General features: G+C 33.1%; 1 protein-coding gene across 3 annotated transcripts in view; it reads left to right on the top strand.

The window, feature by feature from the left end:
• The window catches only part of LOC145668293 (MYCBP-associated protein-like), a 119,557-nt gene that overhangs the window by 71,384 nt on the left and 24,545 nt on the right, over nucleotides 1-23,628 (top strand). For all 3 annotated transcript variants that reach the window (XR_014128006.1, XR_014128005.1, XM_081736020.1), the window contains exons 8-11: nucleotides 8,287-8,470; nucleotides 9,755-9,942; nucleotides 13,923-14,177; nucleotides 22,676-22,800. Coding sequence is in view for 1 of the 3 variants with exons in the window: in XM_081736020.1 (XP_081592146.1) it covers nucleotides 8,287-8,470; nucleotides 9,755-9,942; nucleotides 13,923-14,177; nucleotides 22,676-22,800 (752 nt within the window). In the remaining 2 variants the exon portion in view is untranslated. The remainder of the gene's footprint in view (nucleotides 1-8,286; nucleotides 8,471-9,754; nucleotides 9,943-13,922; nucleotides 14,178-22,675; nucleotides 22,801-23,628) is intronic.

Below are 23,628 nucleotides of genomic sequence, written 5' to 3'. Positions count from 1 at the left end.
TTTTCAGCCCACTCCAGAGCTAAGACTGTGGCAACACTGGTTTGTGGAAGAAGGACAGACCGTTAACCTATCAGAAGCTTGTATTTCTTGAGCATTGTATTCATTAAATATGTAATTCTAATTAAACTGGGTCTAACTTTTTTAAAGTCCTTTTTCTTAGATTTCAGGCCTTTTTTATAGATATTTTTAGATCTTTTTATAGGTTCTCTTTAGGCAATTTTTAGGTCTTCAACTTCCGAGCTCTAGCATTAACTAAGAAAAATTGAGATGTGGTTTTATACAATCAATTAAGCGTCACAACAATAGGTTCTATCCCCTCCCTTAACCCTCTGTTCAAATCGGAAGTGGTTCAAATTAACGATTACAAGTTTCAACCTTTATCGCAACAGAATAAAAATGGTAACACATGGTGTCCAATATACTATGCAACCCGGAGTTTTGGATAGTAGAACTTTTGAACCTGAAGTGATACACAAATAATGGTTATACAAAAATGAAGCCTTGTTCATGCAGGGTTATTAATATTTTTATGGAGCATAACGGACGGGACACATACTGGACTTGGTTCGCAACTGTCAAATAGGTAGTGTAAATTTCTGCGAATTGTTAAGAAGTTTACAAATATTAAGTATAGTACAAGGCGTCTTAATCTTTCAACTACTGCCACACAAGATATTGTGTCAATTTGGGTTTTTAGACATGAGTTCTGCTTGATTGATTAACCATAGTGAAGCAAATGGACGGGATAATTTGTCCTATGCCTCAAAAGCCATATTTTATATATATATATATATATATATATATACTACGTTATATTTTGCAATACGTTTTACAATATGCGTGATATGAACATACTTTTATTGGTGTAACGTTATTTGAAAGTAATAGCATAGGCGGAGCTATGGGGGGCATTGCCCCCCTAACTTTTTGGCAAAGAATAAAGAATGTCACCTATAAGATCCTTCAATTATCATTTGTATTTACCGTTCCCCCCCAGCAGATAAAAGGTCTGCCCCCCATTTGTGTTGTACCAGTAAGAAGCATTTGTGTTGTACGTATAATGTGAAAAAATAATAATGAAATTATTTCGGGGAGAGCTTGAGCTCGATAGCCTCCTAAATGCGCCACTAACCAAAACATATTTATTTGTAAATTACACTTCATAATGTTACTAAATACTTATATTCATTGCATTGTTCACATAGAATAATATCATGATGATGGAGCAAACTTTTCAGTGCTGTATCTTAGTTACATAAGTTACACGTTATCTAGGTTCTCACCAGGCGAGATTGTAGGCCGCGAGATTTTGGTTGAGATGTTCCACCCGCAAATCATCATTAGATCAAGTATTAATTAACTCTGTTGTGATGGATGGTCAACTACAAAATAGAAGTAGTCCTATGCACGAATGTGGATATATGGACTAATATAGGAGCTTTCTGTGTATATATTTTTATTCATTCAATGCGATTTGTGATCATTCCAATTTGCGACAAGGTTCATGTATCAGCCAAATTTGATTGAGAATTTGATAATATTCCTCAGCTGAAAATAATAATTCCAGTTTGCGACCAACTGGTAATTTGTTCTTTAAATGAATCAGGAGAGTAGAAGTGATACACGTTACCAGATATTTTTCAATAAAATTATGAAGTGTTATGAACTACATAGGGGAAACAAGGATAAACATCTCTTTGTTCAAAAGTGACGGAATTGTAGATTCCTAAGATGTAACGTAACGTTGATCAGGAAACTGAATCAAAATATACTATATAACACAACACACACACCTACACACACACACACACACACACACACACACACACACATACATACATACATACATATATATATATATATATATATATATATATATATATATATATATATATAATTCTGCTCTATTTTGATAATTCTGTAAATCAGGTTTTCAGTCAAAATCAACTGAAAAATATTTCACTTGCTTATCCTTGGAATACCAATATCGGATCCAAATGATCTTGACCCTCAGAAATATTGTAATATTTATTTATTTATTTTGTATAGGCCTATTACTGTTATACACACTCATGATATGCCATGACTTGTTCTTTCATTTTCCCAGATATTTCTTTTAAAGTTTTATTTTTTTAAGTTGCATCCCTTATTTTGGAAAGCAAAATATTGATGATAATGCTTTTTGTTTTGCGTTTCCTCTGACGTGTCTCCTTTTTTCACCGCGCAAGGATCAATATTTAGATTAAAAAATGGTTGAAATAAGAAAATAGGGAAAGAGCACCCTGTTTGACAAGAAGACTTATTGCAAAATACTGTACAAGTAAAAAGATGTGTAGGTAGATAAGATTTTCTCATTTCTGACAGTAGCCAGTCTTGCCTCCCGCAAGCTTTTGTTCTTGCGACCATATGATCAGGTTGTCAACTAACATAAAGGAGCAGTTCGAGTTAAAAACAAGTTTGGTGCAATAGAAAGAGAAACAAAAAATAAGAGACCCGTATTTTTTTATATCTTGATAGGCCGTCTCGTTCAGCTTCTACAGGCATTTGTTTTTGATGAATCGTAAATGGTGACGTCATTGGTGGGACGCGAGAAACTCAATGTGAGTCAGCAACCACTCCCTTGTACGCAGCTGATAAACCTTTAATAGTGCATTGGATTTAATAGATTGTGTTTTGGATTTGTTAGCAGTCTTGCTCTGTGTTGATTTCTTGAGGGAAGTTTCTGTTAGTTGTTTTTCCTATAGCATTAGTATAAAAAAGAGTAGAGAGAGAGAGCAGTATTTACGTTTGTTGTGCGAAACAGTGTTTCTTCCAGACATGTTTTTAGGGTGGCACTGTCTCCCGGAGCTCTGAGAGATTCCCCCGGAGGAGACCAAAATAATACGTCTATAATGTAATAAATATAATAGTACTGTGTAAAAATAATGTGCCTCTCCGAATAATGTGTCCCCCCCCGGAATTTTTTTTTTCCTGAAAGAAACACTAGTGTGAAGTAGAAAACACATGTTAGTACAGCGCGTGCTGTATCTGTGAAGTGAAGTAGAAATGCCTAACACCTGCTGTGTTTTCGGTTGTAATTCTTGTGCAATTAAAGCTGAGGACGTAAAGTATCTTTTCTTACGTTTCTAAGTTATGAGAAATCACCAGATCGATATAAATCATGGCCCAAGAAAATCAATGAAAAAAAAAGAAAGAAACCAAATAAAATCACTCGTGTTCCAAACATCTTGAAGAGCTTGTCTTCGAGAAGTCAAGTTTACTGAAAGAAAAGTTAATGCCAGTGGCGGATCTAGGCTGGAGCCGGGGGCCTAGGCCCCCCAGTTTTTGAGTGACAAAATTGATTTAAGCTATTATTTAGATATTTTTGAAAGTTTTTAGTAAACATGATATACATATCATAGTCTGGGTTCTGACTCCCCCCCCCTGAGTTTTTACCGTCTAGATCCACTTCTGGCTAATGCCAGGATAATTATTTACACGCAAACTGATGAAGAATGCTGTTCCAACTATATTATTGAAAGGTTTAAAATCCGAGCCATTGAACAAGCACCGATCTATGTCCAGTTACCAACATACAAATATTGTACAAGACGCAATTGATGGTTGTAGTCAAGACGAAGCATTAGAGAGTAATAGAGACGATGTCACTCATGATTCTGAAGATATTGCTTTAGAAATAAGCTATACAATATGAATTAGGGAGTGAAATATACCGGCTTGTAGAAGGAAGCAGTGACGATGACTGTTCCTCAAGACATTGATCCATCGTTTAATTTCTCTGTATCATGTGACAATGATGATGAAACGGGTGATGAGAGTTGTTCCGTGGACAGCTTCGAGAATAAAAGAAATTTAACCGGTGAAGTGTTTTTCGTATTCTGGCAAACTTTACAGATGTTATTTCATTTTTGCCTCATATGTTACGCTCCTGTACATACCTTGAAGCACAAAATTATAAGGTCAGCGTTAAAAATTGCAACAAAACGTGAAAATGAACATACTTATGTTTGTGAATCGGAAGAATGATTAAAGAAAAAGTACTTAGGTGTTGCAGCAATCTCGTCCGCCATCTATTTACATATGAAGGGTAAGCGGAAAAAAGAAGGAATGTCACAAAACTGCATTGTCGAGAAAACTGCGATTTAATATTGAAAACCGCGTAAGAAGAATAGGGTTAGTTACAACTTTTGCCCCTTTTTACATGGACATTTTTACATCTACGTATGCATGGCATATACAGTCAAATAGTACCAAGAGTCACCAACAGATAGGACAAAGCACCCGAAAAAGCACATACATGGACATTCCTTGTTTTTTCCCCTTACCCTTCATATTAGTTTCGATTTTTTTTTTTTTTTTTGAAACGCTGAACTCATGCTTTATAGGATATGTTTTATAATATAAAAACGTTTGTACAGCCCACCATCAGATATCATTTTCTATATGCAGATGATATTTGTAAGTCTTTGCAATCAGTTCTGGAAAAGGAAACCGCACTTAGAACGTGCCACCGCACCTCTCACAAACGAAATGCTTGGCACTGTGTAGTATGTAAGCCTGCTCTCGCTCCTTGACCACCAATGACGTCATCACAAAATCTTTCTTCCTCTTTTACTCGCTAACGACTGAACGTATCGCGATCAAACAAACACCATTCCTTTTAGAATTTTCAACTCTACAAATGGAAATGAATTGTAAAAAATGCATTTCTAAGTCGAACTGCTCCTATAACTTCAAAGATATGCAATCTCCGCATTTTTAGATAAACGATCTTATCTCACTTCGTAACTTGTTTCCCTCCCCTACCAACTTTTTGAAGATCAGTGAGGAACAATGGTGTGAATGGATCAGGTATCTGCACCTCCACGAACAGGAAAAGAAAGCCTGCTTACAACGCTGTCATATTTACTTATAAAAAGTACTATAAGACCTAGTTTAAAAATAAAAAGTGAACATGTAGTATTGGGGTAGATTAACATCTGGAGAAATTTTGAACTGTATAAGACAAATAGTTTTCATAATACTTTGGAAAGAAGTTCATCATGTTATGATATAGGGATTGATGATCTCAGCTGAAAACGTTAGACACGGCTGTAATGGCTCTACGAAGCGTATCATTCAAAACATCTTTAACAAAATGTTTATTCAAAGAATGGAGATCTTCTAATTATTGTCACTTGCTACACAATAAAACGTTATATGTTGCAGTAGAACAGACTTGTTACAAGTACTCATGTATAGGAGTGAACATGGATGTGATTGAAGTGAAAGAACTTACATGTCAACAGAATGAAGCAGATACGAGGATCATTTGGCATATTTTTCACATGACTCGTTACAGCGAAGAAAAGAAATGTTTTGGTGCGAGCAACCGATTCCGATATTTTAGTGTTAATGATCTATCACAAAAAAAAAAAAAAAAAAAAAAAAACCTTAAAGAATGCACAATTATGGCTTCAATGTAGTTTATCTTCAAACAACTCTAGAAGGTATATCAACATCACAAACATAGCAAAAGAAATAGAAGTGAAATAGCTGACAGCCTTCACTGATTCAGATTACACTGCTGCTTTTAGCAGACAAGGAAAAATCAAACCATTTAACATTCACACAAAAATCATGACACACCAAAGAATTTTGGCTAAATTGGGAGAATCCGTCTTGGTGGATGAATTTTTATTGTCTGGTGCAGAGACATTTGTGTGTTGTATGTATGGCCATCCTTCGTACACCTCCGTGTCAGAAGTGAGATACAATATTTTTAAAAAGAAAACGTCTCCTATGTTAAGAAGTAAACCGTTGTCAAAACTTGGATCTGTTGATCCTACTCTTCTTCCTCCGACAAAAGCTGCTTTGGAACAAAAAATAAAGCGGGGCAATGTCGTATCCTGGATATGCAAATCTCTGTAACCCTCTCGAAGACACTGACCCAACTTGTCATGGATCTAACTTAGAAAACGGAAAATAACAAATTAAGTGGTATGAAGGGCCTATGTCACCTGACATTCTTCCGCCGGAAAATGATGATACTTCTGAAAGTGAGGATGAAGTTGCTTCAACAGGCTGTGATAATGACAGACTCTGGATTATGGGTAGTAAGACTGGTGTAAAAAATGCTTAAAGCGGAACGCAAGATCGAATTTTACATTGTTTCTGATACCTATTGTAATGTACAACATTAGTATTAAGTTTACTTAATCAGTAGAAGAATATTACATTACAGTACTTACAAAAGCATATTCAGAAGTCTAGGCACAAAATGTGCCTATTACAGAATGAACAAACTTCACATAAAAATATTTCATTTCTTTGTTACTTAATCTTTATTTATGATTGTATTACATTGCAAATCCATATTAGTAAATTAAAGACGTTAATATTCACTTATGAAGCAAGAGAGCGAGAACATATTTTATTTACCCCCAAGTTTCCCATAAACTTTGTTATGTGCTTAAGATTTTCCACAGCCTACATCGTTCTTCCCTACAACATGTATTGATCAAGATTTTAGCTTCGAGAAAAAGGCTATAACTGCAATTACTATCGCTTTGTCAATCCAAAAGCCATATTTCATTCTCCACAATATTAGGAATTTTTTGTGCTTTCATAAATCTTACTTCCCTAACGTTTTAAGAGTTGTTGGGTTTAAAACATTCACTATGTTACAAAAAATCGCAAATGTAACTTTTAGGCTAAATATCAGGAAGACTATTGGAGCTATGAAATATATTGATATAACACAAATCATAGGCTACTTCATTACGAGCATTTACAAAAAAGAACTATTCTCCACGACGCTTCATTGTAGAATTATATTTGTTTAAATAAAGTATCACACGTTGGCGCGACAGCCATATTGATGACGCCATTATTCGGATCCCCACCACTCACCAACCTCGAGAGAAACCTTTCTGAAGACTATAAACTATGTGAAATATTAAACATTTACCAAAGATGTTTCAGAGCGATTTATAGATAGACCACCTTGAGAAAGGATCTGTCTTGCACGAGGGCCACTGAGTCAATAATTAGCAAGCAAGCAAGCAGTCATCCAGCGAGCGTAGTTAGGTCTACGGGTTAGTTAGGAAGACACGGGCCTAAAACAGAAAATTATTTATAACTTCCACAAATATCCCCTAATCCTATCCTTCACGACATTATTAAATACTCCACAATAGTAGAAACTTTAAATGTTTTCATGAATTTTATTCACTTAACAGTTCAAATGTTTTGAACTTAGAACATTCATTATGTTACAAAAAGATCGTAAAATATAACTTTCGGGCTAAAATCAGGAAGACTATTGGAGCTATGAAACATATTGGTATGATACAACCCAAATTCTACTTCATAACGAGCATTTAGAAAAAAGAACAATTCTATACGACGCTTGTTGTAGAATTATATTTGTTTAAGTAAAGTATCACACGTTGGCACAACAGCCATATTGATGACGTCATTACTCGAATCCCCACCACTCACCAACCTTGAGAGAAATCTTTCTCAAGACTATAGACTATGTGAAATCTTAAACACTTAACAAAGTTTGTGGTAAACTTGGAATAAATAAAACCGGTCTACGCGTTTTGTTTTGTATAATATTAGAGGTCAAGAATACAACACCATATGATACATAAAATTAAATTATTCATTCAATTTTTAAGATATAGTGATGAAATGGATATCGTTGGAAAACTCAAATTATGCTTTATCACGTTTCTTTCGTATCGTTTTTTTCATATCTATAATAGTTTCATAGTTATTAGCCAATAAATGTTTACAGTAACACGAATAAAACTAAATTTTGAGCGAATTATGCGCCATATTTAAAGATGGCGGCAATGAAAATAAACGGGAGTGGTATCAAGTTTTAGACACATTTATTATCTTCAATTTGATAAATGAACGAAGTTTCTACCTTCATTGAGTGGAAAGTTATCCTCAGTTAAGAATTGTGCTATGAATTCCAGCGGCAGTCATGTTGATTAGTCATTACTCTGACCCCTACCACTCACCAACGTTAAGAAAAGCCTTTCTGAAGACTGTAGGTTATCGGTAATCTTAGACACATAACAAAGCTTATGGTAAACTTGGGGCAAACAAAAGTGTGCTATCTCTTGGTCCGTTAGGACTTATTCTAGTATTTAGTAGTTCTTAGTTACTTGTTGTACAGTATATACCTTTATATTTTCTTTTTTTTTTTTAAAAAAAAACATAAATTCTACATCGTTTGTTGTATAGCTGTATGCTATATTAAGTACTAATTAAATTTGAAATTAAATTTAGGATCCCATGTGGGAACTCACCTTCGAAGCCAATGAAAAGAAGATATGTTACAGGACAGTAAAATTTGAGAATGTGGGATCAATAGCGATTAAATATTGGTGGATTGTGATGAAGATAAAGCCCAAATTTCTTTTTGCAAGGAATTGTAAACTCGAATCGAAGTTTTTCTACGATAAAAATACTAGTGAGTTCTTGATTATGTTAGTAAATCAGATTGAAGTAATGATGCAATACTTTTTTTTTTTAATTTAGACTTAGGTATTTAAACCAAATTGCTTGACTAACAAAAAACGTATTAGTTTAGTCCTATTTAGCACTTTCTCTATTTAAGATGTGCTATGAAATATTAAATTATTCCTTCACAGAATTGCCATAGAGTAATATTGATTTTCCTAGATGTTGGCACTTGCTTACTAGAAATTAGAAGAGGCAACAAGTACGGTAAAATTACGTAAACTAGAGAGATGCATTATACGCAATGAACATTGGTGAAAATTGCCAAGCCTTTGTTATGATTGCAAAGTGTAGCATTAAAGTGTGTCTCAATGTGCTACAATATTCTTTATCAGTGTATATATAGGGTATCCATAGAGTCCGTTGCCACCCCGTGTATCTTTGAAACGACTGCGAATATGAGCAAACGCAAAAACACGTACTTTATTATTGTGAGGGGCTTGAATTTTGAGCTATAAAAGGTCCATCCCAGACATCCCTATATAGTGCTACGTGGAATCAACTTGAAAATTTCAAATGGCAAAGGGAGTCGAGTAATATATCGTTGGAGAGGTCTCGACAAGAGAAACATTTTGCCAATTTAGATGTCAGCAACCTAGCAAATTCAGAACTTACAGCAACAGTTCTTTTGTCAAGCCCGTTCAAACTACTCTACCCCTTTTGCCATTTGAAATGCTCAAGTTTACCCCATTAAGTTTGGAGGCTCTGGAGGGGAACTTTTCTAGCACAATTTCAACCTTTTAAAATAATGACGTACGAGTTATTGCGTTTTCTCATATTCACAGTCGTTTCGAAGACACACGGGGTGGTAACGGACTGTATGGTCACGAAATGTGAACCCTTGCCATTTTGGATGGGGTCAACATAGCGATTGAATCTTTCAGCAAAATATTTCTCTTGTCAAGACCTTTCCAACTATATGTTACTCGATTCCCTTTACCATTTGAAATTTTCAAGTTGACCCCATGCACGATATAGGGTGTTTGGGTTGGATCTTTTATAGCTCAAAATTCAAGCCGCTCACAATAATGACGGGCGTGTTTTTGCGTTTGCTCATATTCGAAGTCGTTTCGAAGATACACGGGGTGGTAGCGGCTTTATGGGTTGTATCCAGTGTGTGTGTTTTTAACTTGAGACTGCTACAAAATATATATAACTTTTGTCATAAGGTTGATTTCAGAGATACAATTATATTTAGTAATGTTCTATAGTGTAGAAGTTATTTTTCCTTCAGATTTTATATTACCTGGTCAGATTCAAGAATTCGTATTCTATTTCAAATCGAATGTTGCTGGTGTTTATCAACAAACATTGATTTTGAAGTCTGAACCACCATTATGCCGAAGTAAAGAAATGCATTTATTATTGTGGGGTATTACTGACCCCATTGATGAATTCAAAGAAGCAAGAGAACATTTGAAGGTAAGTTTAAGAATACGTGTATACTAAAATAACTCATATTTTAAAGATTTGAAAAAGCTTCCTTAAAAAAAGTAAATAAAACTCATCTCAACTCAAAGTCATACTTTAGAAATACATAATGATCATACTTTAGAAATAAATGCAAATAAAGAATTCAAAATACTCAACTGTTTGTTGATATCTGAATATCTAATGTTCTGAATATCCAATGTTTAAAACCAATGAAATTCTATGGCTCAACTGAATATCTTTTTAACAATATCACTCAACGAGACAAATATATTTTACACTGAAATCTATTATGTTTACCACCTGTTCAATTTGGCTGTATGTCTGTGAAAACATCGAATCATATGAATATAAATGTTAACTACAATTAGTCTTCAACCAGCCCACTTGCAGAAGTTGGACATTTCCCGAGGAATCAAGCGTATGATCAAGCTCAAGTACTTTTCTCCGTGTTTGACGATAAGACCATGATAATTTCAAGCTAAGCTAAGGACAATTTTCACAGCCTCTATTACACTTACTAGAGGTAGCCTTAACAATTTCTCAATTTAACAGTGATAGCATAAGCATCTTTATTAGAGTATCATCATCATCATCATAGGTATTCTACCTTTATTGGCAGGTCACTTGCCGCAGCTGAGAAGCTTCCCTGCTCCACGGTCCTCCGCTAACTTATTCGTCTTCGCGTATGATCTTGCTGTTTTTATATCATCTATTAATTGTAGTCTCCTTCGCCCCCTCCCTCTTTCCCGCTACCATACCCTCTAGGATGTCCCTCATGATACAATCTCTTCTTAGGCAATGTACGAACCAGTTTCTCTTCCTCTTCCTAATAATATCTAAGTGTTCTTTTCTCACCCACCATTTCTAACACTCTCTCAGTCGTTTTCCACTCGACCCAACTAATTCTTTCCATTCTTCTCCACACCCACATTTCGAATGCTTCCAGTCGATTTTCATCACCTTTACGTAATGTCCACGTTTCCGCCCCATACAGATTATTAGAGTATAAAAATATATAATTAAAAATAAGCTTATTTTTAAGTATCTGTTATGTTGGCTGTTTTATGTTTTCCTTTATTACACTATTATTCCTTTATTACACTAATTTATTTCTCTACCTCTTTATTCATTTAGTTTTTTTTTTTAAATAAATTGGGCAATAATAACGCAGTGGTGCAAGGGGTCATTGGTTTACCCCAGTTCATGTGAGTTCACAACAGCATATCCGTTTGTTTTCTCTGAGATATATAATTTTCTCTAACTTTTTCATTTCTCGAATTGTTCCGTCATCATCCATTTACGCTTATCATACAGTCTCCTTTACAGTAGACTGAAATGTTAATTTAATTTTACTTTTTGAATATGAAATCTACTTTAAATTAAGTCATAAGTAAGGATAAGAATAATCAGATAATAAAGTTGAACACAGCTTTGTAGTTTTTTTTTTTTTCTCTCTTTTTTAACTGAAGTTAATTCATATACTCGAAGTGCATTCATCGCGTTCTTTCTGTACTGTTATGGATTCATTCATAACAATCATTAACTGTCGAATTTTCGCTTCCTTAGCTGTCAGCGTGTCAGTACTGTAGGATATCCGAACTGGAAGCCCCTTAAAATGCTATGTTTACGAATTATAATATATTAACGTACATAGTTGTTAACTATGTAACAAATTCTTATTCATTTAGTCTCATTAAATCTCTTTTTCTTTGCCTGTGCATTGATAATGGTGACAGTAAAAGCAGAGAAAATTCAACGATTGATAATTTCTTTAAGAATAAAAACAATCCGCAACATTGTAGAAAATAGTAAGGTGAGTATCTTCTGAATTTATTTATAAAGAACTCTTCAAACGGCTTACATTGACAATAAAATCTAATTCATTCTTTGAAGAAATAAAGTAACCAGCTTACGATAAAATTCTCAAAAGAAGAGCATATTTATTTATATCTGAGCTTTAAATCAGAAAGCTATATCCATTTTCAGGTATATATGAAAAGTAGGGTTTCTGTATTTAAAAAAAAAATATATATATATATATATACCGTATATATAGTGTAAATAATATGGAACAATTTTCCGTCACAATTACATGGTAATATAAAGGATTATTTGGTCCTTATATTTTCTGTGAAAACATATTTTATTCGGCATTTTGGAGACATATGAAATAATTAAAGTAATTTCGATTCATAGCAGATCAGTGCCATATCAAGTAAGTCGTGCTTAATTGTTACCGTGTCCAATACAGGCCTTACTCATTTTCGATGAGTTAAATGTAAGGATTTCCTCTGAAAATGCGATTATATAAAATTTTAGCTAGACATTTAAAAGTTTTCTACCCAACAAAACTGTTACTTTCGATTTCTTATATTTCTTCATCAACACCAGGGTTGGGGAGAGATTTTTATGCACACCCTGTTTGAGCGCAGATGATTTAATGCAACTAAAAATGTTCATCTACTGTGACGCGTAGAAAAAAGGAGAAAAAAGACATGTTTCCGGTTCACAATATTAGGTTATTAGTACAAATACAATTCCACCAAAGAGTGTCATTCCAAAGGTCAAAAAATCTTGGACTCTACAATATCTGGGTTAATTAAAATAGACAGCGTCTGTAGCCACACTGTTGTCATCATTCAGCCAACGATTTGATTTCGTAGCGAAAGAAGTCTGGAGTGTGTGCAATGCGAAATCCTCAACCACATGTTGCACCGCCTCATCGTCAGGGAGATCTTCCTTCCCAAGAAGTACTCGGGATGCTGGAAGAGATGGAAGGGAGTGGGAGAGACTCCAGAAGAAAACGGAGGTGTTCCATACTACAACTCGTGGAGGGTCTGCAACGTCTTTTGAGTGAACTTTTCGCGTGCATTGCCATGCCTTTTGAATATTTCTGTATGCTTGCAGATAAAATTACGGTGCATTTCTTGCGAGTTCAGTACTGTAACAATCCTCAGTGGTGGTTTCACTTCGACGGAGGAAAGATATTCTGGTTTAACCACACCATATATCACTACACCAGAAACATTTGCTGTCATTGAGAAGATTATCAAATACTATATAGGCTAGTATACTTAGTTTTTTTCTTTTCTTTCTTCTTCTTCTTTTTTAATCATGAACAATAAAACTTAATATTTTATAAACCGCTGGGTAAGAAACAAGGAAAAAGTTTAGATTGAAATGAAAATATAACTTAATACCTAGAAACATTGCTTTAAAAAAAAATAAATAAATAAATAAAAAACTTCAACATGAAATTAGCAACAAAATTGGTTATTTATCAATAAATTCTCCCGTGAGGAAATAAAGCACTCTCCATACGTATCGGAACAATAAGCTAGTTCCCTCTTCAGTGGTAATGTAACAAGGATGAAAATGGATGAGAAAAAAGGTTTGAAAAAGGGAATACATACCACAGAATAGATAAATATAACGTGGAGAATGCAAAAATACCACGAGCATAGCACAGTTCGAAAGAATGCGCTGAGTTAAAGGAAGCGTGATGTCTACCTTACGTCAATATTGTCAGATCCAAAATATATATCGAAAGTAGGTAATCAAGTTCTATCAATATTGCCAATATCTAAATTTAAAGCTGGTTTATATTTGTGAATAAAGAATGATTCTTAACTCTCGCGTTGTTTCTTTGTTTTTGCTGAACTTATCACATTAACCTGCTTTATATTGTGTGAATGTTGTTTTACGCACCAATCCCGACATGCCCTCTTCTTGTGACTTTTTCAACTCATCCGTTTTTATTCTTGTTATCTTACCTAGCTTGTTCCGATACGTGTGGAGAGTGCTTAGTTTACTCATGGGAGGCTTTATTAATATTTTTTTTTTTTTTTTTTTTTTTTTTTTTTGCTAATTTGAATAATCCTTTAATGCGCCTACATAATAACTTCAGCATGAAGTATTTAACTTTAATGTGACATAAAATTGTGATTTTTATAATTATTCCTTTCTAGAAAAGCATTGAGAGACAAACAAGCACAGACTTAGTGAACAGCATTGTTGAAGAGATTTTTATCCAAGCTCGTTCTGCACCCCCTAAAGAGCCACCCTATCCATCACATTTTATGGAGAAAGAAGTGTTCGAACATAGAAATCCAGGTTATTACTATCATCCAACTGTGGTAGACACACTGCGTAATACATATAAATCAGCCACATCGGATAAAGAAAAAAAGAAATGGGATCTTCAGTTATCAACATTAAGAGAAGTAAATATTTATAACTTAATTATTTTTTATTTTATTTGTTATATTTGTTAATCTTTTGTTGATTATTATTATTAGGAATTATATTTCTAGGCATTCGGCAACTATGATCTTTTAAGCCTGTTACGTATGAGGGATGACGTCCCTTGGAGATGACACTACCCAGGAAAGCGGGGGAGGAAGGAAGCTGCCTCAAACCTTTATGTTAGGTACCCTTCCGATATTTGACTGTATGAATGAGGGAAACCCAAGAAAAACCTCACTTGTGAAGACTGGTCTGAAAAGACTTTTTCGCCTTTCCGACCGAATGTACCACATTAATTTATTTGAATATAAACAGAATTGATTTTCGAAGTACATTCAAAGTAAAACAATTGTATTCATTTGATTCATATTAAACGCACATAAACTATATTTCGTTACATCGAATCTGGTAGGAGACCAAAACAATCTCTCATCTCGATGCTCTCTTGTTTGAAATCTTCAAAATGTAGCCCACGTGAATGTTTATACCATATCTAAATATGCTCCATATGACCATACATAAAAATAGAGCTATAACTTCTATATTATCACATACATATTTTTTAAAAAATCTCCTTACATTATATTGTAAAATTGAGGTAAGTAATACATCTTAGTAACGTAATTGTAAATGCAATTGAATTTTGTTCATTCAGATGATACAGTCAAGAATTGTGGGCAGATATTAGGATAGCAAATCATGCCTAATAGATGGATGACGGCATTGCAAGCAAAGACGAAATTAAAAAATTATAGGCTATTTAATGAAATCAAACAATAATTTCATCCCAACTCTAATAACATCCCATTGCATCCCAACAATATGACTCTAATAATCATAACTTGAGTTTATAGGATATAATCACTATTTAAAATAATAGATTTTAACAAATGCAGCTAAAGCAGTAAATACTGTATAATCTGTACACTAATTCTCTGTTTGTCTGTAAGCAACAATTAAAATAGAAGCGCGTAACAACAATGCAGTGTTAGTAATCAACAATAAACACAATTAACTAATGAAAGTAATGTATCAGCAACAATATAGTTGCTTTCTGTTTAAATAATCAATTTTGCAATTTCTACTTTCTATTTTTCATTCTTCAAAAGCTGTCACCTGGAAACTTCAAGAATCTGGCCTGCACTTCTTTTAAGAGTAAGAAAATACATAGTTGTGATGATTGAACTTGTTTAAAAAAAAAAAAAGAAAAAAAAAAAAAGCAAGTGTTCCTTGAAAGGCATCAAGCATACTTGTTGCAGGTGGAAAGTTTAACTTTAAATAATATTGAACATTCCAAGAATTTTGCTTTCTGATGGAACTGGTGATCTGCTTTCCATCTTGTGACAGCAAAAAGGAGGAGAAGAGAGGAACTCTTTCGGCTACCTATCAGGTTAGAAGGAATAGATCATATAAACAACGTAGCAACAACAAAAATAATCCTCATTTATATTTGTGTTTGTCATCTCATTTCAATTTTTTCCTAGTTTTCATTCAATCCATCGCTTTCTTAAAGTAAATTTTAAAAAAATTAAGATAAGGAATAACGGAACATAAAAAATTAACTCAATGAACTCATATTTTACAAACTCCAAGGGGTTGAATGAGAGTTAGAACAAATTAAATACGGGAAGGTTATTTGATAGTCAATTTCGTCGACGCATAAGCTGTCGTCGATAGTAGTTAAGGCAATTTAAGAGAAAGAGTTTAACTATTTTTTACTTATTTGTTTCTATACAATTCACCTTCTACGATTTCCTTAAACCAATCCTCTTTGTATTCATAAAAAAACAGAAGAAACAATTACATGGTACATTCTTTACTGAGACACAATTGCCTTTAATCAATAAAGTTGGCATTACTTGTAGTAAACGAACTTAACAAAATATTGCGATATTTTAGTCAATACCTGTAAACAGAATATGCAAAATAAAAGGCAACAATAAAAGAATAAAAGTGCGTATTTTGATGTGGTTCAGCTGAACATCTTTTGAGGTGTTAACGTTGACAATGATATTAATAATGAAGTCTTAAATGTTTGCAAAACTAAACTTTTTCTTTTTTTTCTTTTTTTTTAATACAGAATCAACGGATCACTATCTATCACTAATTCGAAAATGCTAGAACACGTTAATACCAGTGGCGTATAGTGGTTTGCTGGCTTGGGCTACCACTCACTTTATAACACCTTTGTATTATTATTATTATTATTATTAATAATAATAATAATAATAATAATAATAATAGCTCTTCTTCTTTGGAGTAATGAGTAATTGCTAGGGAGCCTAGTTTCCCTCTAGTTACGCCTATACTCTTCCTACTGGTCTGGTTGCTATCGCGCGTGCCTTTAATAGACATAATCCCGGGTTCAATGCTCGGAGAAGAGTGTTGAACGCATTACAATGGTTCATAATCTACCTTAGCCTGTCGGTCCATGTCTCATGTAGGCTCGGTGCTACAAAGGGACACTTCTATCGAACAAACAAACAAATAATAATAATACATAAAAATATGTAGTAGTTTACAAATAATACTGCTATAAATCAATTACTTAACTATTCATATTTGATTTCTAAGGATCTTGTTCGGTACAAAAATGCCTTGATGACTTCATCGTTAGGGTTATAGTTTGACTACTTCCGAAGTTTCTGAAGAAATGATTTTTTAATCGGTATTACTGCTAAACCAGATAAATGTCCCTGTGTCTGAGTTGATCGACAATAAGAGTTTATCCTTTTCAGCGCAGGAAACTTTCTTTCTACAGATCCTGACATAGCAATCACAATTATTGTCAGAATTAACGCAGATAACTTAACTTCAGAGGCCACTTGATTTAACTTTTTGTGGTAAATAGTTGACAATATTCCATGAACTGGTTTGTTCGAGAATCCTAGGCTTCTGCTTAATATATTACACTTCACTCATTTTTCAGTCGGATTTCATCAAAATGATTGCCGTAAGACTTTAACAATGTGTTTAATGCTTTTTGGTAAAATTCCCTTTAGCCTACAAATAAAGAAATGTTGAGACTCCAAAAGATGTGTGAATTAAAGTATAATCAGAAAACCTATCATTAATTTCCACATACACTCGACCTAGTATGTTGTAATATAGTTGTTTGTAGTGAACTTTATCATTTCCTTTCCTTGCTTTTAATGGCAATTTGCTGTACTGCCCGAAAACCTTGCAGTTTCCGTATCATTGCAAATGGAAGGAAATCTATTATGTTTGTACTCAATTATAGTATCACCTCTTGTAAACAATATGCTACGTCAAGGGTTATGGTTTGAAAAATATTGACGCAAACCGCTACAGAACAAGGTTCAATATGTCCCTCGTTCCCAGAGACCTCAAAATGCGCTGTCATTACTCGTATAACTTTCCGTTGCTCTTCGTTCACCCCTAAAAAAACGATTTCTCTCGAGGCAACTGGTCCTATCTTGCAAGCCGTTCGTACTTTGCGTGTGTAGTTGGAGCGAAGGGGAATGCGCTCATAGCTACACGATTCTTGCTGAAGCAATAACGAGTAGAGGTTTCTGTTGTGTTGCAATGTCGAAGATCTCAAGAATGCGAAACAGACTGCGCACAAAGAAGCATGTAGATGTTCCTAAATTAATAGTTCTCAGAAAATTGTATCATTGAAAGAAGATACTGAAGTATAAAATTATTAATATACAAAATAAATTAGTTTATAATATAATAACTTTATTTTGTAATATTCTAGGGCTACCGCCGGTAGGCCCGGTAGCCAACAAAATACAACACTGATTAATACAGACTTTTTTTTATATATTCTATATAATTTCTTACTATGTATAGTTATTTCAGCAATAATGTCAAAATATTTCCCTGGGACATATTATTATTTAGGGAATACTCAACAATAGTACTAAATGGAAATGATTAGTGTTTATTTTTATTTATTTATTTATTTATTTAATCTAAATGTGCAATGTCATGCTTCCTTATCTTTCACAAAATGATACAGGGAATACGCATTTGCTCTACCAGTTTCTTTTCTTACACACACAAATAATTAAATTCTGTCATTCTATCTATAACAAAATATCATAATATCCAAGTGTGTTCTATAGACTTACGGAGTGTTTTCTATAAAACAAAACGCACATAGTATTTCTCGTTCTGTTTTGTCTTTATTTTAAAATAAGGTGACCTAATTTAGAAAATTAAAAAAAAAAAAAAAAAAAAAGACACTCGGTAAACTGGCATAATTTTACAGTCCACCCTCCTAGGTGTACGAAAGGTAGTCGTTGATAGGTTTTTATTGATAGCAATGAAAAAGAAGAATTCTAGACTTTTAGTTATTTTACCTTATTCAAATTTTAATTTTTAGATTACCTTCTAATATTTAATAGGAACCAAGATTACGGGCATCGATTGTCTCTTGAATGACATTTTTTTATGACTGAATTTCGTGTAGATTTTAACACATACTATAGTATATGCTTAGTAGTTACTGCAAGCCAAAAACGCTTTTTTCAAAGGGACTTTTGTATCGTTTGCATTTTTCTTGGGACACCGGGTGGCTTTCCGAAGAAAAGGAAAATCCCGTTAAAAATAGGACGTCTGGTTACCCTATCTTAGATGTAACAGGTTACTTGTTCCATTGTTAACTTTTATTTTTCAGTATATATTGTGGAGTATACTTAAGACATAAGAGTTTTTACAAGGGGCACGGACGAAATCTACAAGATTTTGACTCAGTCTTTAACGTAATCTTAAATTATGATTTGATTGTTGTAGTAATTGTGTCTGTTGGACGTAGTTCAACGTACAGATGAGAAACATGATATCGACAAGGAATCCTCAACGTCAAATAAATATTTGATGTTAAGTTACGTACACGTTTATATGTTCATGGTGCGCATGAGCAGTTACCTCATTTTTATCAGAAAGGCAAACTGCAAACCTAGTGAGTTTGGTGTTTATATGTTGAAATAGAAACTTTCCTCTATTTTGGTCCCTGCTTCAGTAGCATAGCTACAACTTCCTCAACTATAAGCAAACTTACGAGACAACGCCGCCCTGATGAGGTATCTGGAAAGTTATATTTTGAATTTTTATTTTCGTCAGAAACGAGTTATCAATTTAAAATAAATATTTTATAAGGTTAACTTCAATATTAGAAATTTGCTGTTTCATAAAAGAAGTAATAGACTCGTACTTTGTAACTAGATAAAATTTTGCCAGAAAAGTACTAGTTCAAGGGATGACTAGTTAAAACTTTCTTATGTGTAGTTGGTTATAAATTATGCAATTTTTTTGCTTAATAGGCATTTCACCTGCCAGGTGATTGTTAGGATGCTTGTCATTCTAGCTTTGGAATTATGTATAATTTTAATAAAAATTATGTCTGACCAAACCAAGTACTTATTGTTACTAACCTTTGTTACGGTTTAGACAATATATTATTGCCTTTATCATACACATGTCATTATGTGCTTGATGAAGGCAAGATATATTGCTGAAATAGTAACACTTACTGGTAATAATAATTATTTCATTTCGTCTGATTTTATTTTCTCGATGTTATAGTTTGTCAATGTGTGTTTGATTACTGTCGCGTTTCTTTTCTTGTTCCAACTTTAAAATTCAATCATGGAATCTTAACTATATATAAAACTACATGAACTGACATAAATTAAAGGGGTACTTCCGGTTGACGTGAAAAGTTGAAATTTGGCATGATTGTAGTTTTCAGGAAGTAACCGACAGGAAAATTGCCAAACGTGAATATTTTTAATTTTTAGGGGTCTAAAGAGGGGTTGAAGAATATCCTCATGTCATTTAAATGGGTCTTTTTTTAGACCTATAATCTTTAAAAGTTTTAGGTACTTGGAATTAGAATAAAAACTTGAAATTCGGTATGCATGTACGTTTTCGTTAGCACTACTTAAGTTAAAAAAAAAAAAAAAGATTTTATAGGGAACTGAAAAATCTTTTCCATGTTATTTATATGGGACACCTTTTACACCCTAAAATTATTGGGCAGTTCTTGTAGAGCTACAATGATTAAATTTGACATGATCACAGCTTTTTGGGACAAGCCCACTGGAAAATTGCCAAAACTTAATATTTTTAATTTTTAGGGGGTCTAAAGAGGAGATGAAGAAATTCCCCATGTCATTTAAATGGGCTTTTTTGGACCTATAATCTCATATTTTAGGTACTTTGAATTGGAATTCAAACTTGAAATTCGGTATGCTTGTACGTTTTTGGCAGCGTTACCTAAGTGAATCAGTAAAAATAAAAAAATCCATCTTTAGAGTGGTTTTATGCGGAACGGAAAAATCTTTGTTATTTATGTGGAACGTCTTCTACACCCCAAAATGTTTAGGCACTTCCGGCAGGATTAGAATGATGAAATTTGGCATGATTGTAGCCTTTCAGAACTAACCGACAGGAAAATTGCCAAAAGTGAATATTTTTAATTTTTAAGGGGTCTAAAGGGGGATGACGAAATTCCCATGTTATTTAAATGGGTATTTTCTTAGGATACAAAATCTTATCTTTTAGATAGTTGAAACAGGAAAAGAAACGATAGAATTGTGGGTACAAAAGGTGCGAGGAAGTAGGCCGAGCAAAGGCGAGAGTATGGGGGCGAAGGCCCCGGCTTGGCAAAAGAGCAAGTTCGCGGAATTCACTGTTGATGCAAAGGCCGATACATAAGAGATGCGAGGACGTAGGCCGAACAAATGAAGCTAACCAAAGGCTAGTTTTTATATATAACTGAAAGTTAATAATGGATTAAAATATATAATATATACTAACAGTCCTAAGGTTTTCACTTACTACAGATTATAAAATAATATAGTTTGCAATATGAAAGGAGACTTATGAAAGTTGAGAAAGCTTCTCTGCTTAGTCATTGGATTCAAACACTAATAATAATAATAATAATGGTAAAAAGACATATGGTAATAAAATTTGCAAAAATATTATTTCTCGAGCGAAGAACATTTTATATAACGTGATTAACTTATCTTGAAATATAGAAGTTTACTCTAAAGTAACACAAAGACATTTTGGTAGTTAGTAGAGAGAGATAGCGCATTAAAAATGTGCTCAGTGACAAATTTCATCAACATCACAGATTTTTATTTGTTCATAGCTAAGTTTGTAGGCTTATATAATATACATAAGATATAATTTAGACATTATGCAATATTATAATTTATCATTTGTGTTCACTTTGTGTTATTTGTGGTCAGTTTTCTGAATTTTTGTGGTCCAATGAAATATTTTACAGGGATTTTTTTAGGAAGCTGAGAAGAATTATTGCAGAAAATTTTAAAATTAAAATTCTGCCTCTGCTGCTGCTAAAATATTGAAAACTTACCAACAGAGTATTAGAACTACTGCTCATATCTTAGCACATGATAGGTATCTGAAATGTATGACGTGATTTATTGTAATAAGAAGTATAATTGTGACAAATTAAAATAATTTACGTGTTTATTCTAATATAAACAACCCTCAAATCTAAGCACCCTTCAAAAAAGTTGTGTCGGTTTTGAGAATCCATTTATTTAGCGGGTAAAAGTACTCTATACATGATCATTACAGAAAATTCTCTCAATTACTAAACCAACGGCTCATCGTTGGTTGCAAAAAGTATCTTTCCAGGCAGAGTTACCAGTAATACATTCTGAAAAATATACTTAAAATTAAAGCACTGTTACATTTGAACCACGTTTTGTAAACTTGTTGGCTGTAACATTTTTACAGCAAAGTGTGGTTCATCTATTACAAAAATCAAACACAAAGCTGAAAAAAGAAGAATAAGCCAAATCTTTAAAAAAGAAATACAAGGGTTCTATCTATATTTCTACTATTTGTTCAGAAAGTATTATGTGGTTATAAGCATCTTTCACAAATTTTACCTCTAAATTTTTTTTTAAAAAAAAGTACGGTTATATTCGAGTAAATATGGCATTCGTGAAGCAGAAAATACTAGCACTTTTAGATCTTTTCAAATATTTACATGGGTATTTGGAAAAATTATGTTAAATATGCTAAATTTCTTAAAAAATCTAAATCACAAATAGAAAGATCAACTTTAAAAGTTTTATTATCTAGTCGAAACAAAAAGAGAAAATTGTATTAGATGGAGATCAAGAGAATTGAGTCGATACGATACGACATTGCACAACAAAATCAAGATTTTAGATACAAAATTAATGTAATAATTTTATAAAGATTTAAGTACTTCACAAGATTACCTGCTAACACTTATTCATCACCGATGTCTAATTCAAATGCTTTGTCCTTTAAATTTAAAAAAGAAGTTATATTTCTTTTCCAAAATAACCATAGACTTAAATTTATTTGATTTAAAACAAATCCTGAGATTTACAGAATATTTCATACTTGACTCAGTTGTAAGTACATTATTCTTTACTATATATTTGTTATTTATTTATTTATTTATTTATTTATTTATTTATTATCATTGTAGGCAATTCTTCAAATGGAAAAAGGTCCGCAACAAGAAGAATATGCCGATATTCTAAAGACCAACACTCACATTCTTTTATTTCCTCCTTACTCCGAGCCGTCAGAGGATAAAAGATATTATTTCGTGTATGTATCTAAAAAGTCTTATATATATATATATATATATATAAGACATAAGATTACTAGATGCTAATGTTGAATTAATGGGATACCTTATTATACAAAGAAAGACAAATTTGAACTTTCGGTGATGAAAAAAAAAAAAAATTAAAAAATAACCACAGATGTTTGAAATAACATATTTTATAAACTAATGTAATATAATGGCAACTTAAGGAACAAAACTGACGCATAATTACAAACATCCACTTGGAGTTGGATTTGACAATTGTTAAGTAACTGACGTACCAAGATTGGTCCAAGTGAATAATGTAATACATACAATTTGTCATATATAATAATGTATATGTTTCGTTTCAATTATAGTTGTTGAGGTAGAGGGCTCACTTCTGATGCTAGAGGGGCGTTGGTTTCATCCCAGTCAAATAAGCTTGTGAACAACACTTTGTCCATAGATTTTCTCCAGGTTTTCCTGTTCTCTTCCATATTCTCATTTCCCCAATTTCTTCATATGCATTCACTTTCATTAATCATGCATCTCCTTAAGCCCAAAGAACATAATCGTGAAACTTAAAACTAGAAATTTCATTCTTCATTTTTTATGTTGAACAAGAACAATGGTGTGTTTGTCTGAATGCGAATATACATGAAATTCGCAATGCGACAGCTTTTGCTGTTACGTATTGTGCTGTTTTTATTTCTTTGAATTCGGGTTTTAAGCTTTGATTATTTTAAGTTGTTTATAATGCAAACAACTAGAAACTGAATCATTCTGGAAGAGAAATTGAAAATATTATGCCAATTGCAAGGCATGATGTTGATAACTCTCGCTAC

The sequence above is a fragment of the Thermobia domestica genome, chromosome 13 (assembly GCF_964235325.1).
Source record: "Thermobia domestica chromosome 13, izTheDome1.hap1.1, whole genome shotgun sequence".
Lineage (NCBI taxonomy): Eukaryota > Metazoa > Arthropoda > Insecta > Zygentoma > Lepismatidae > Thermobia > Thermobia domestica.
The sequence above is the reverse complement of the archived record's forward strand: the minus strand, read 5'-3'. Positions and strand labels throughout refer to the sequence as shown.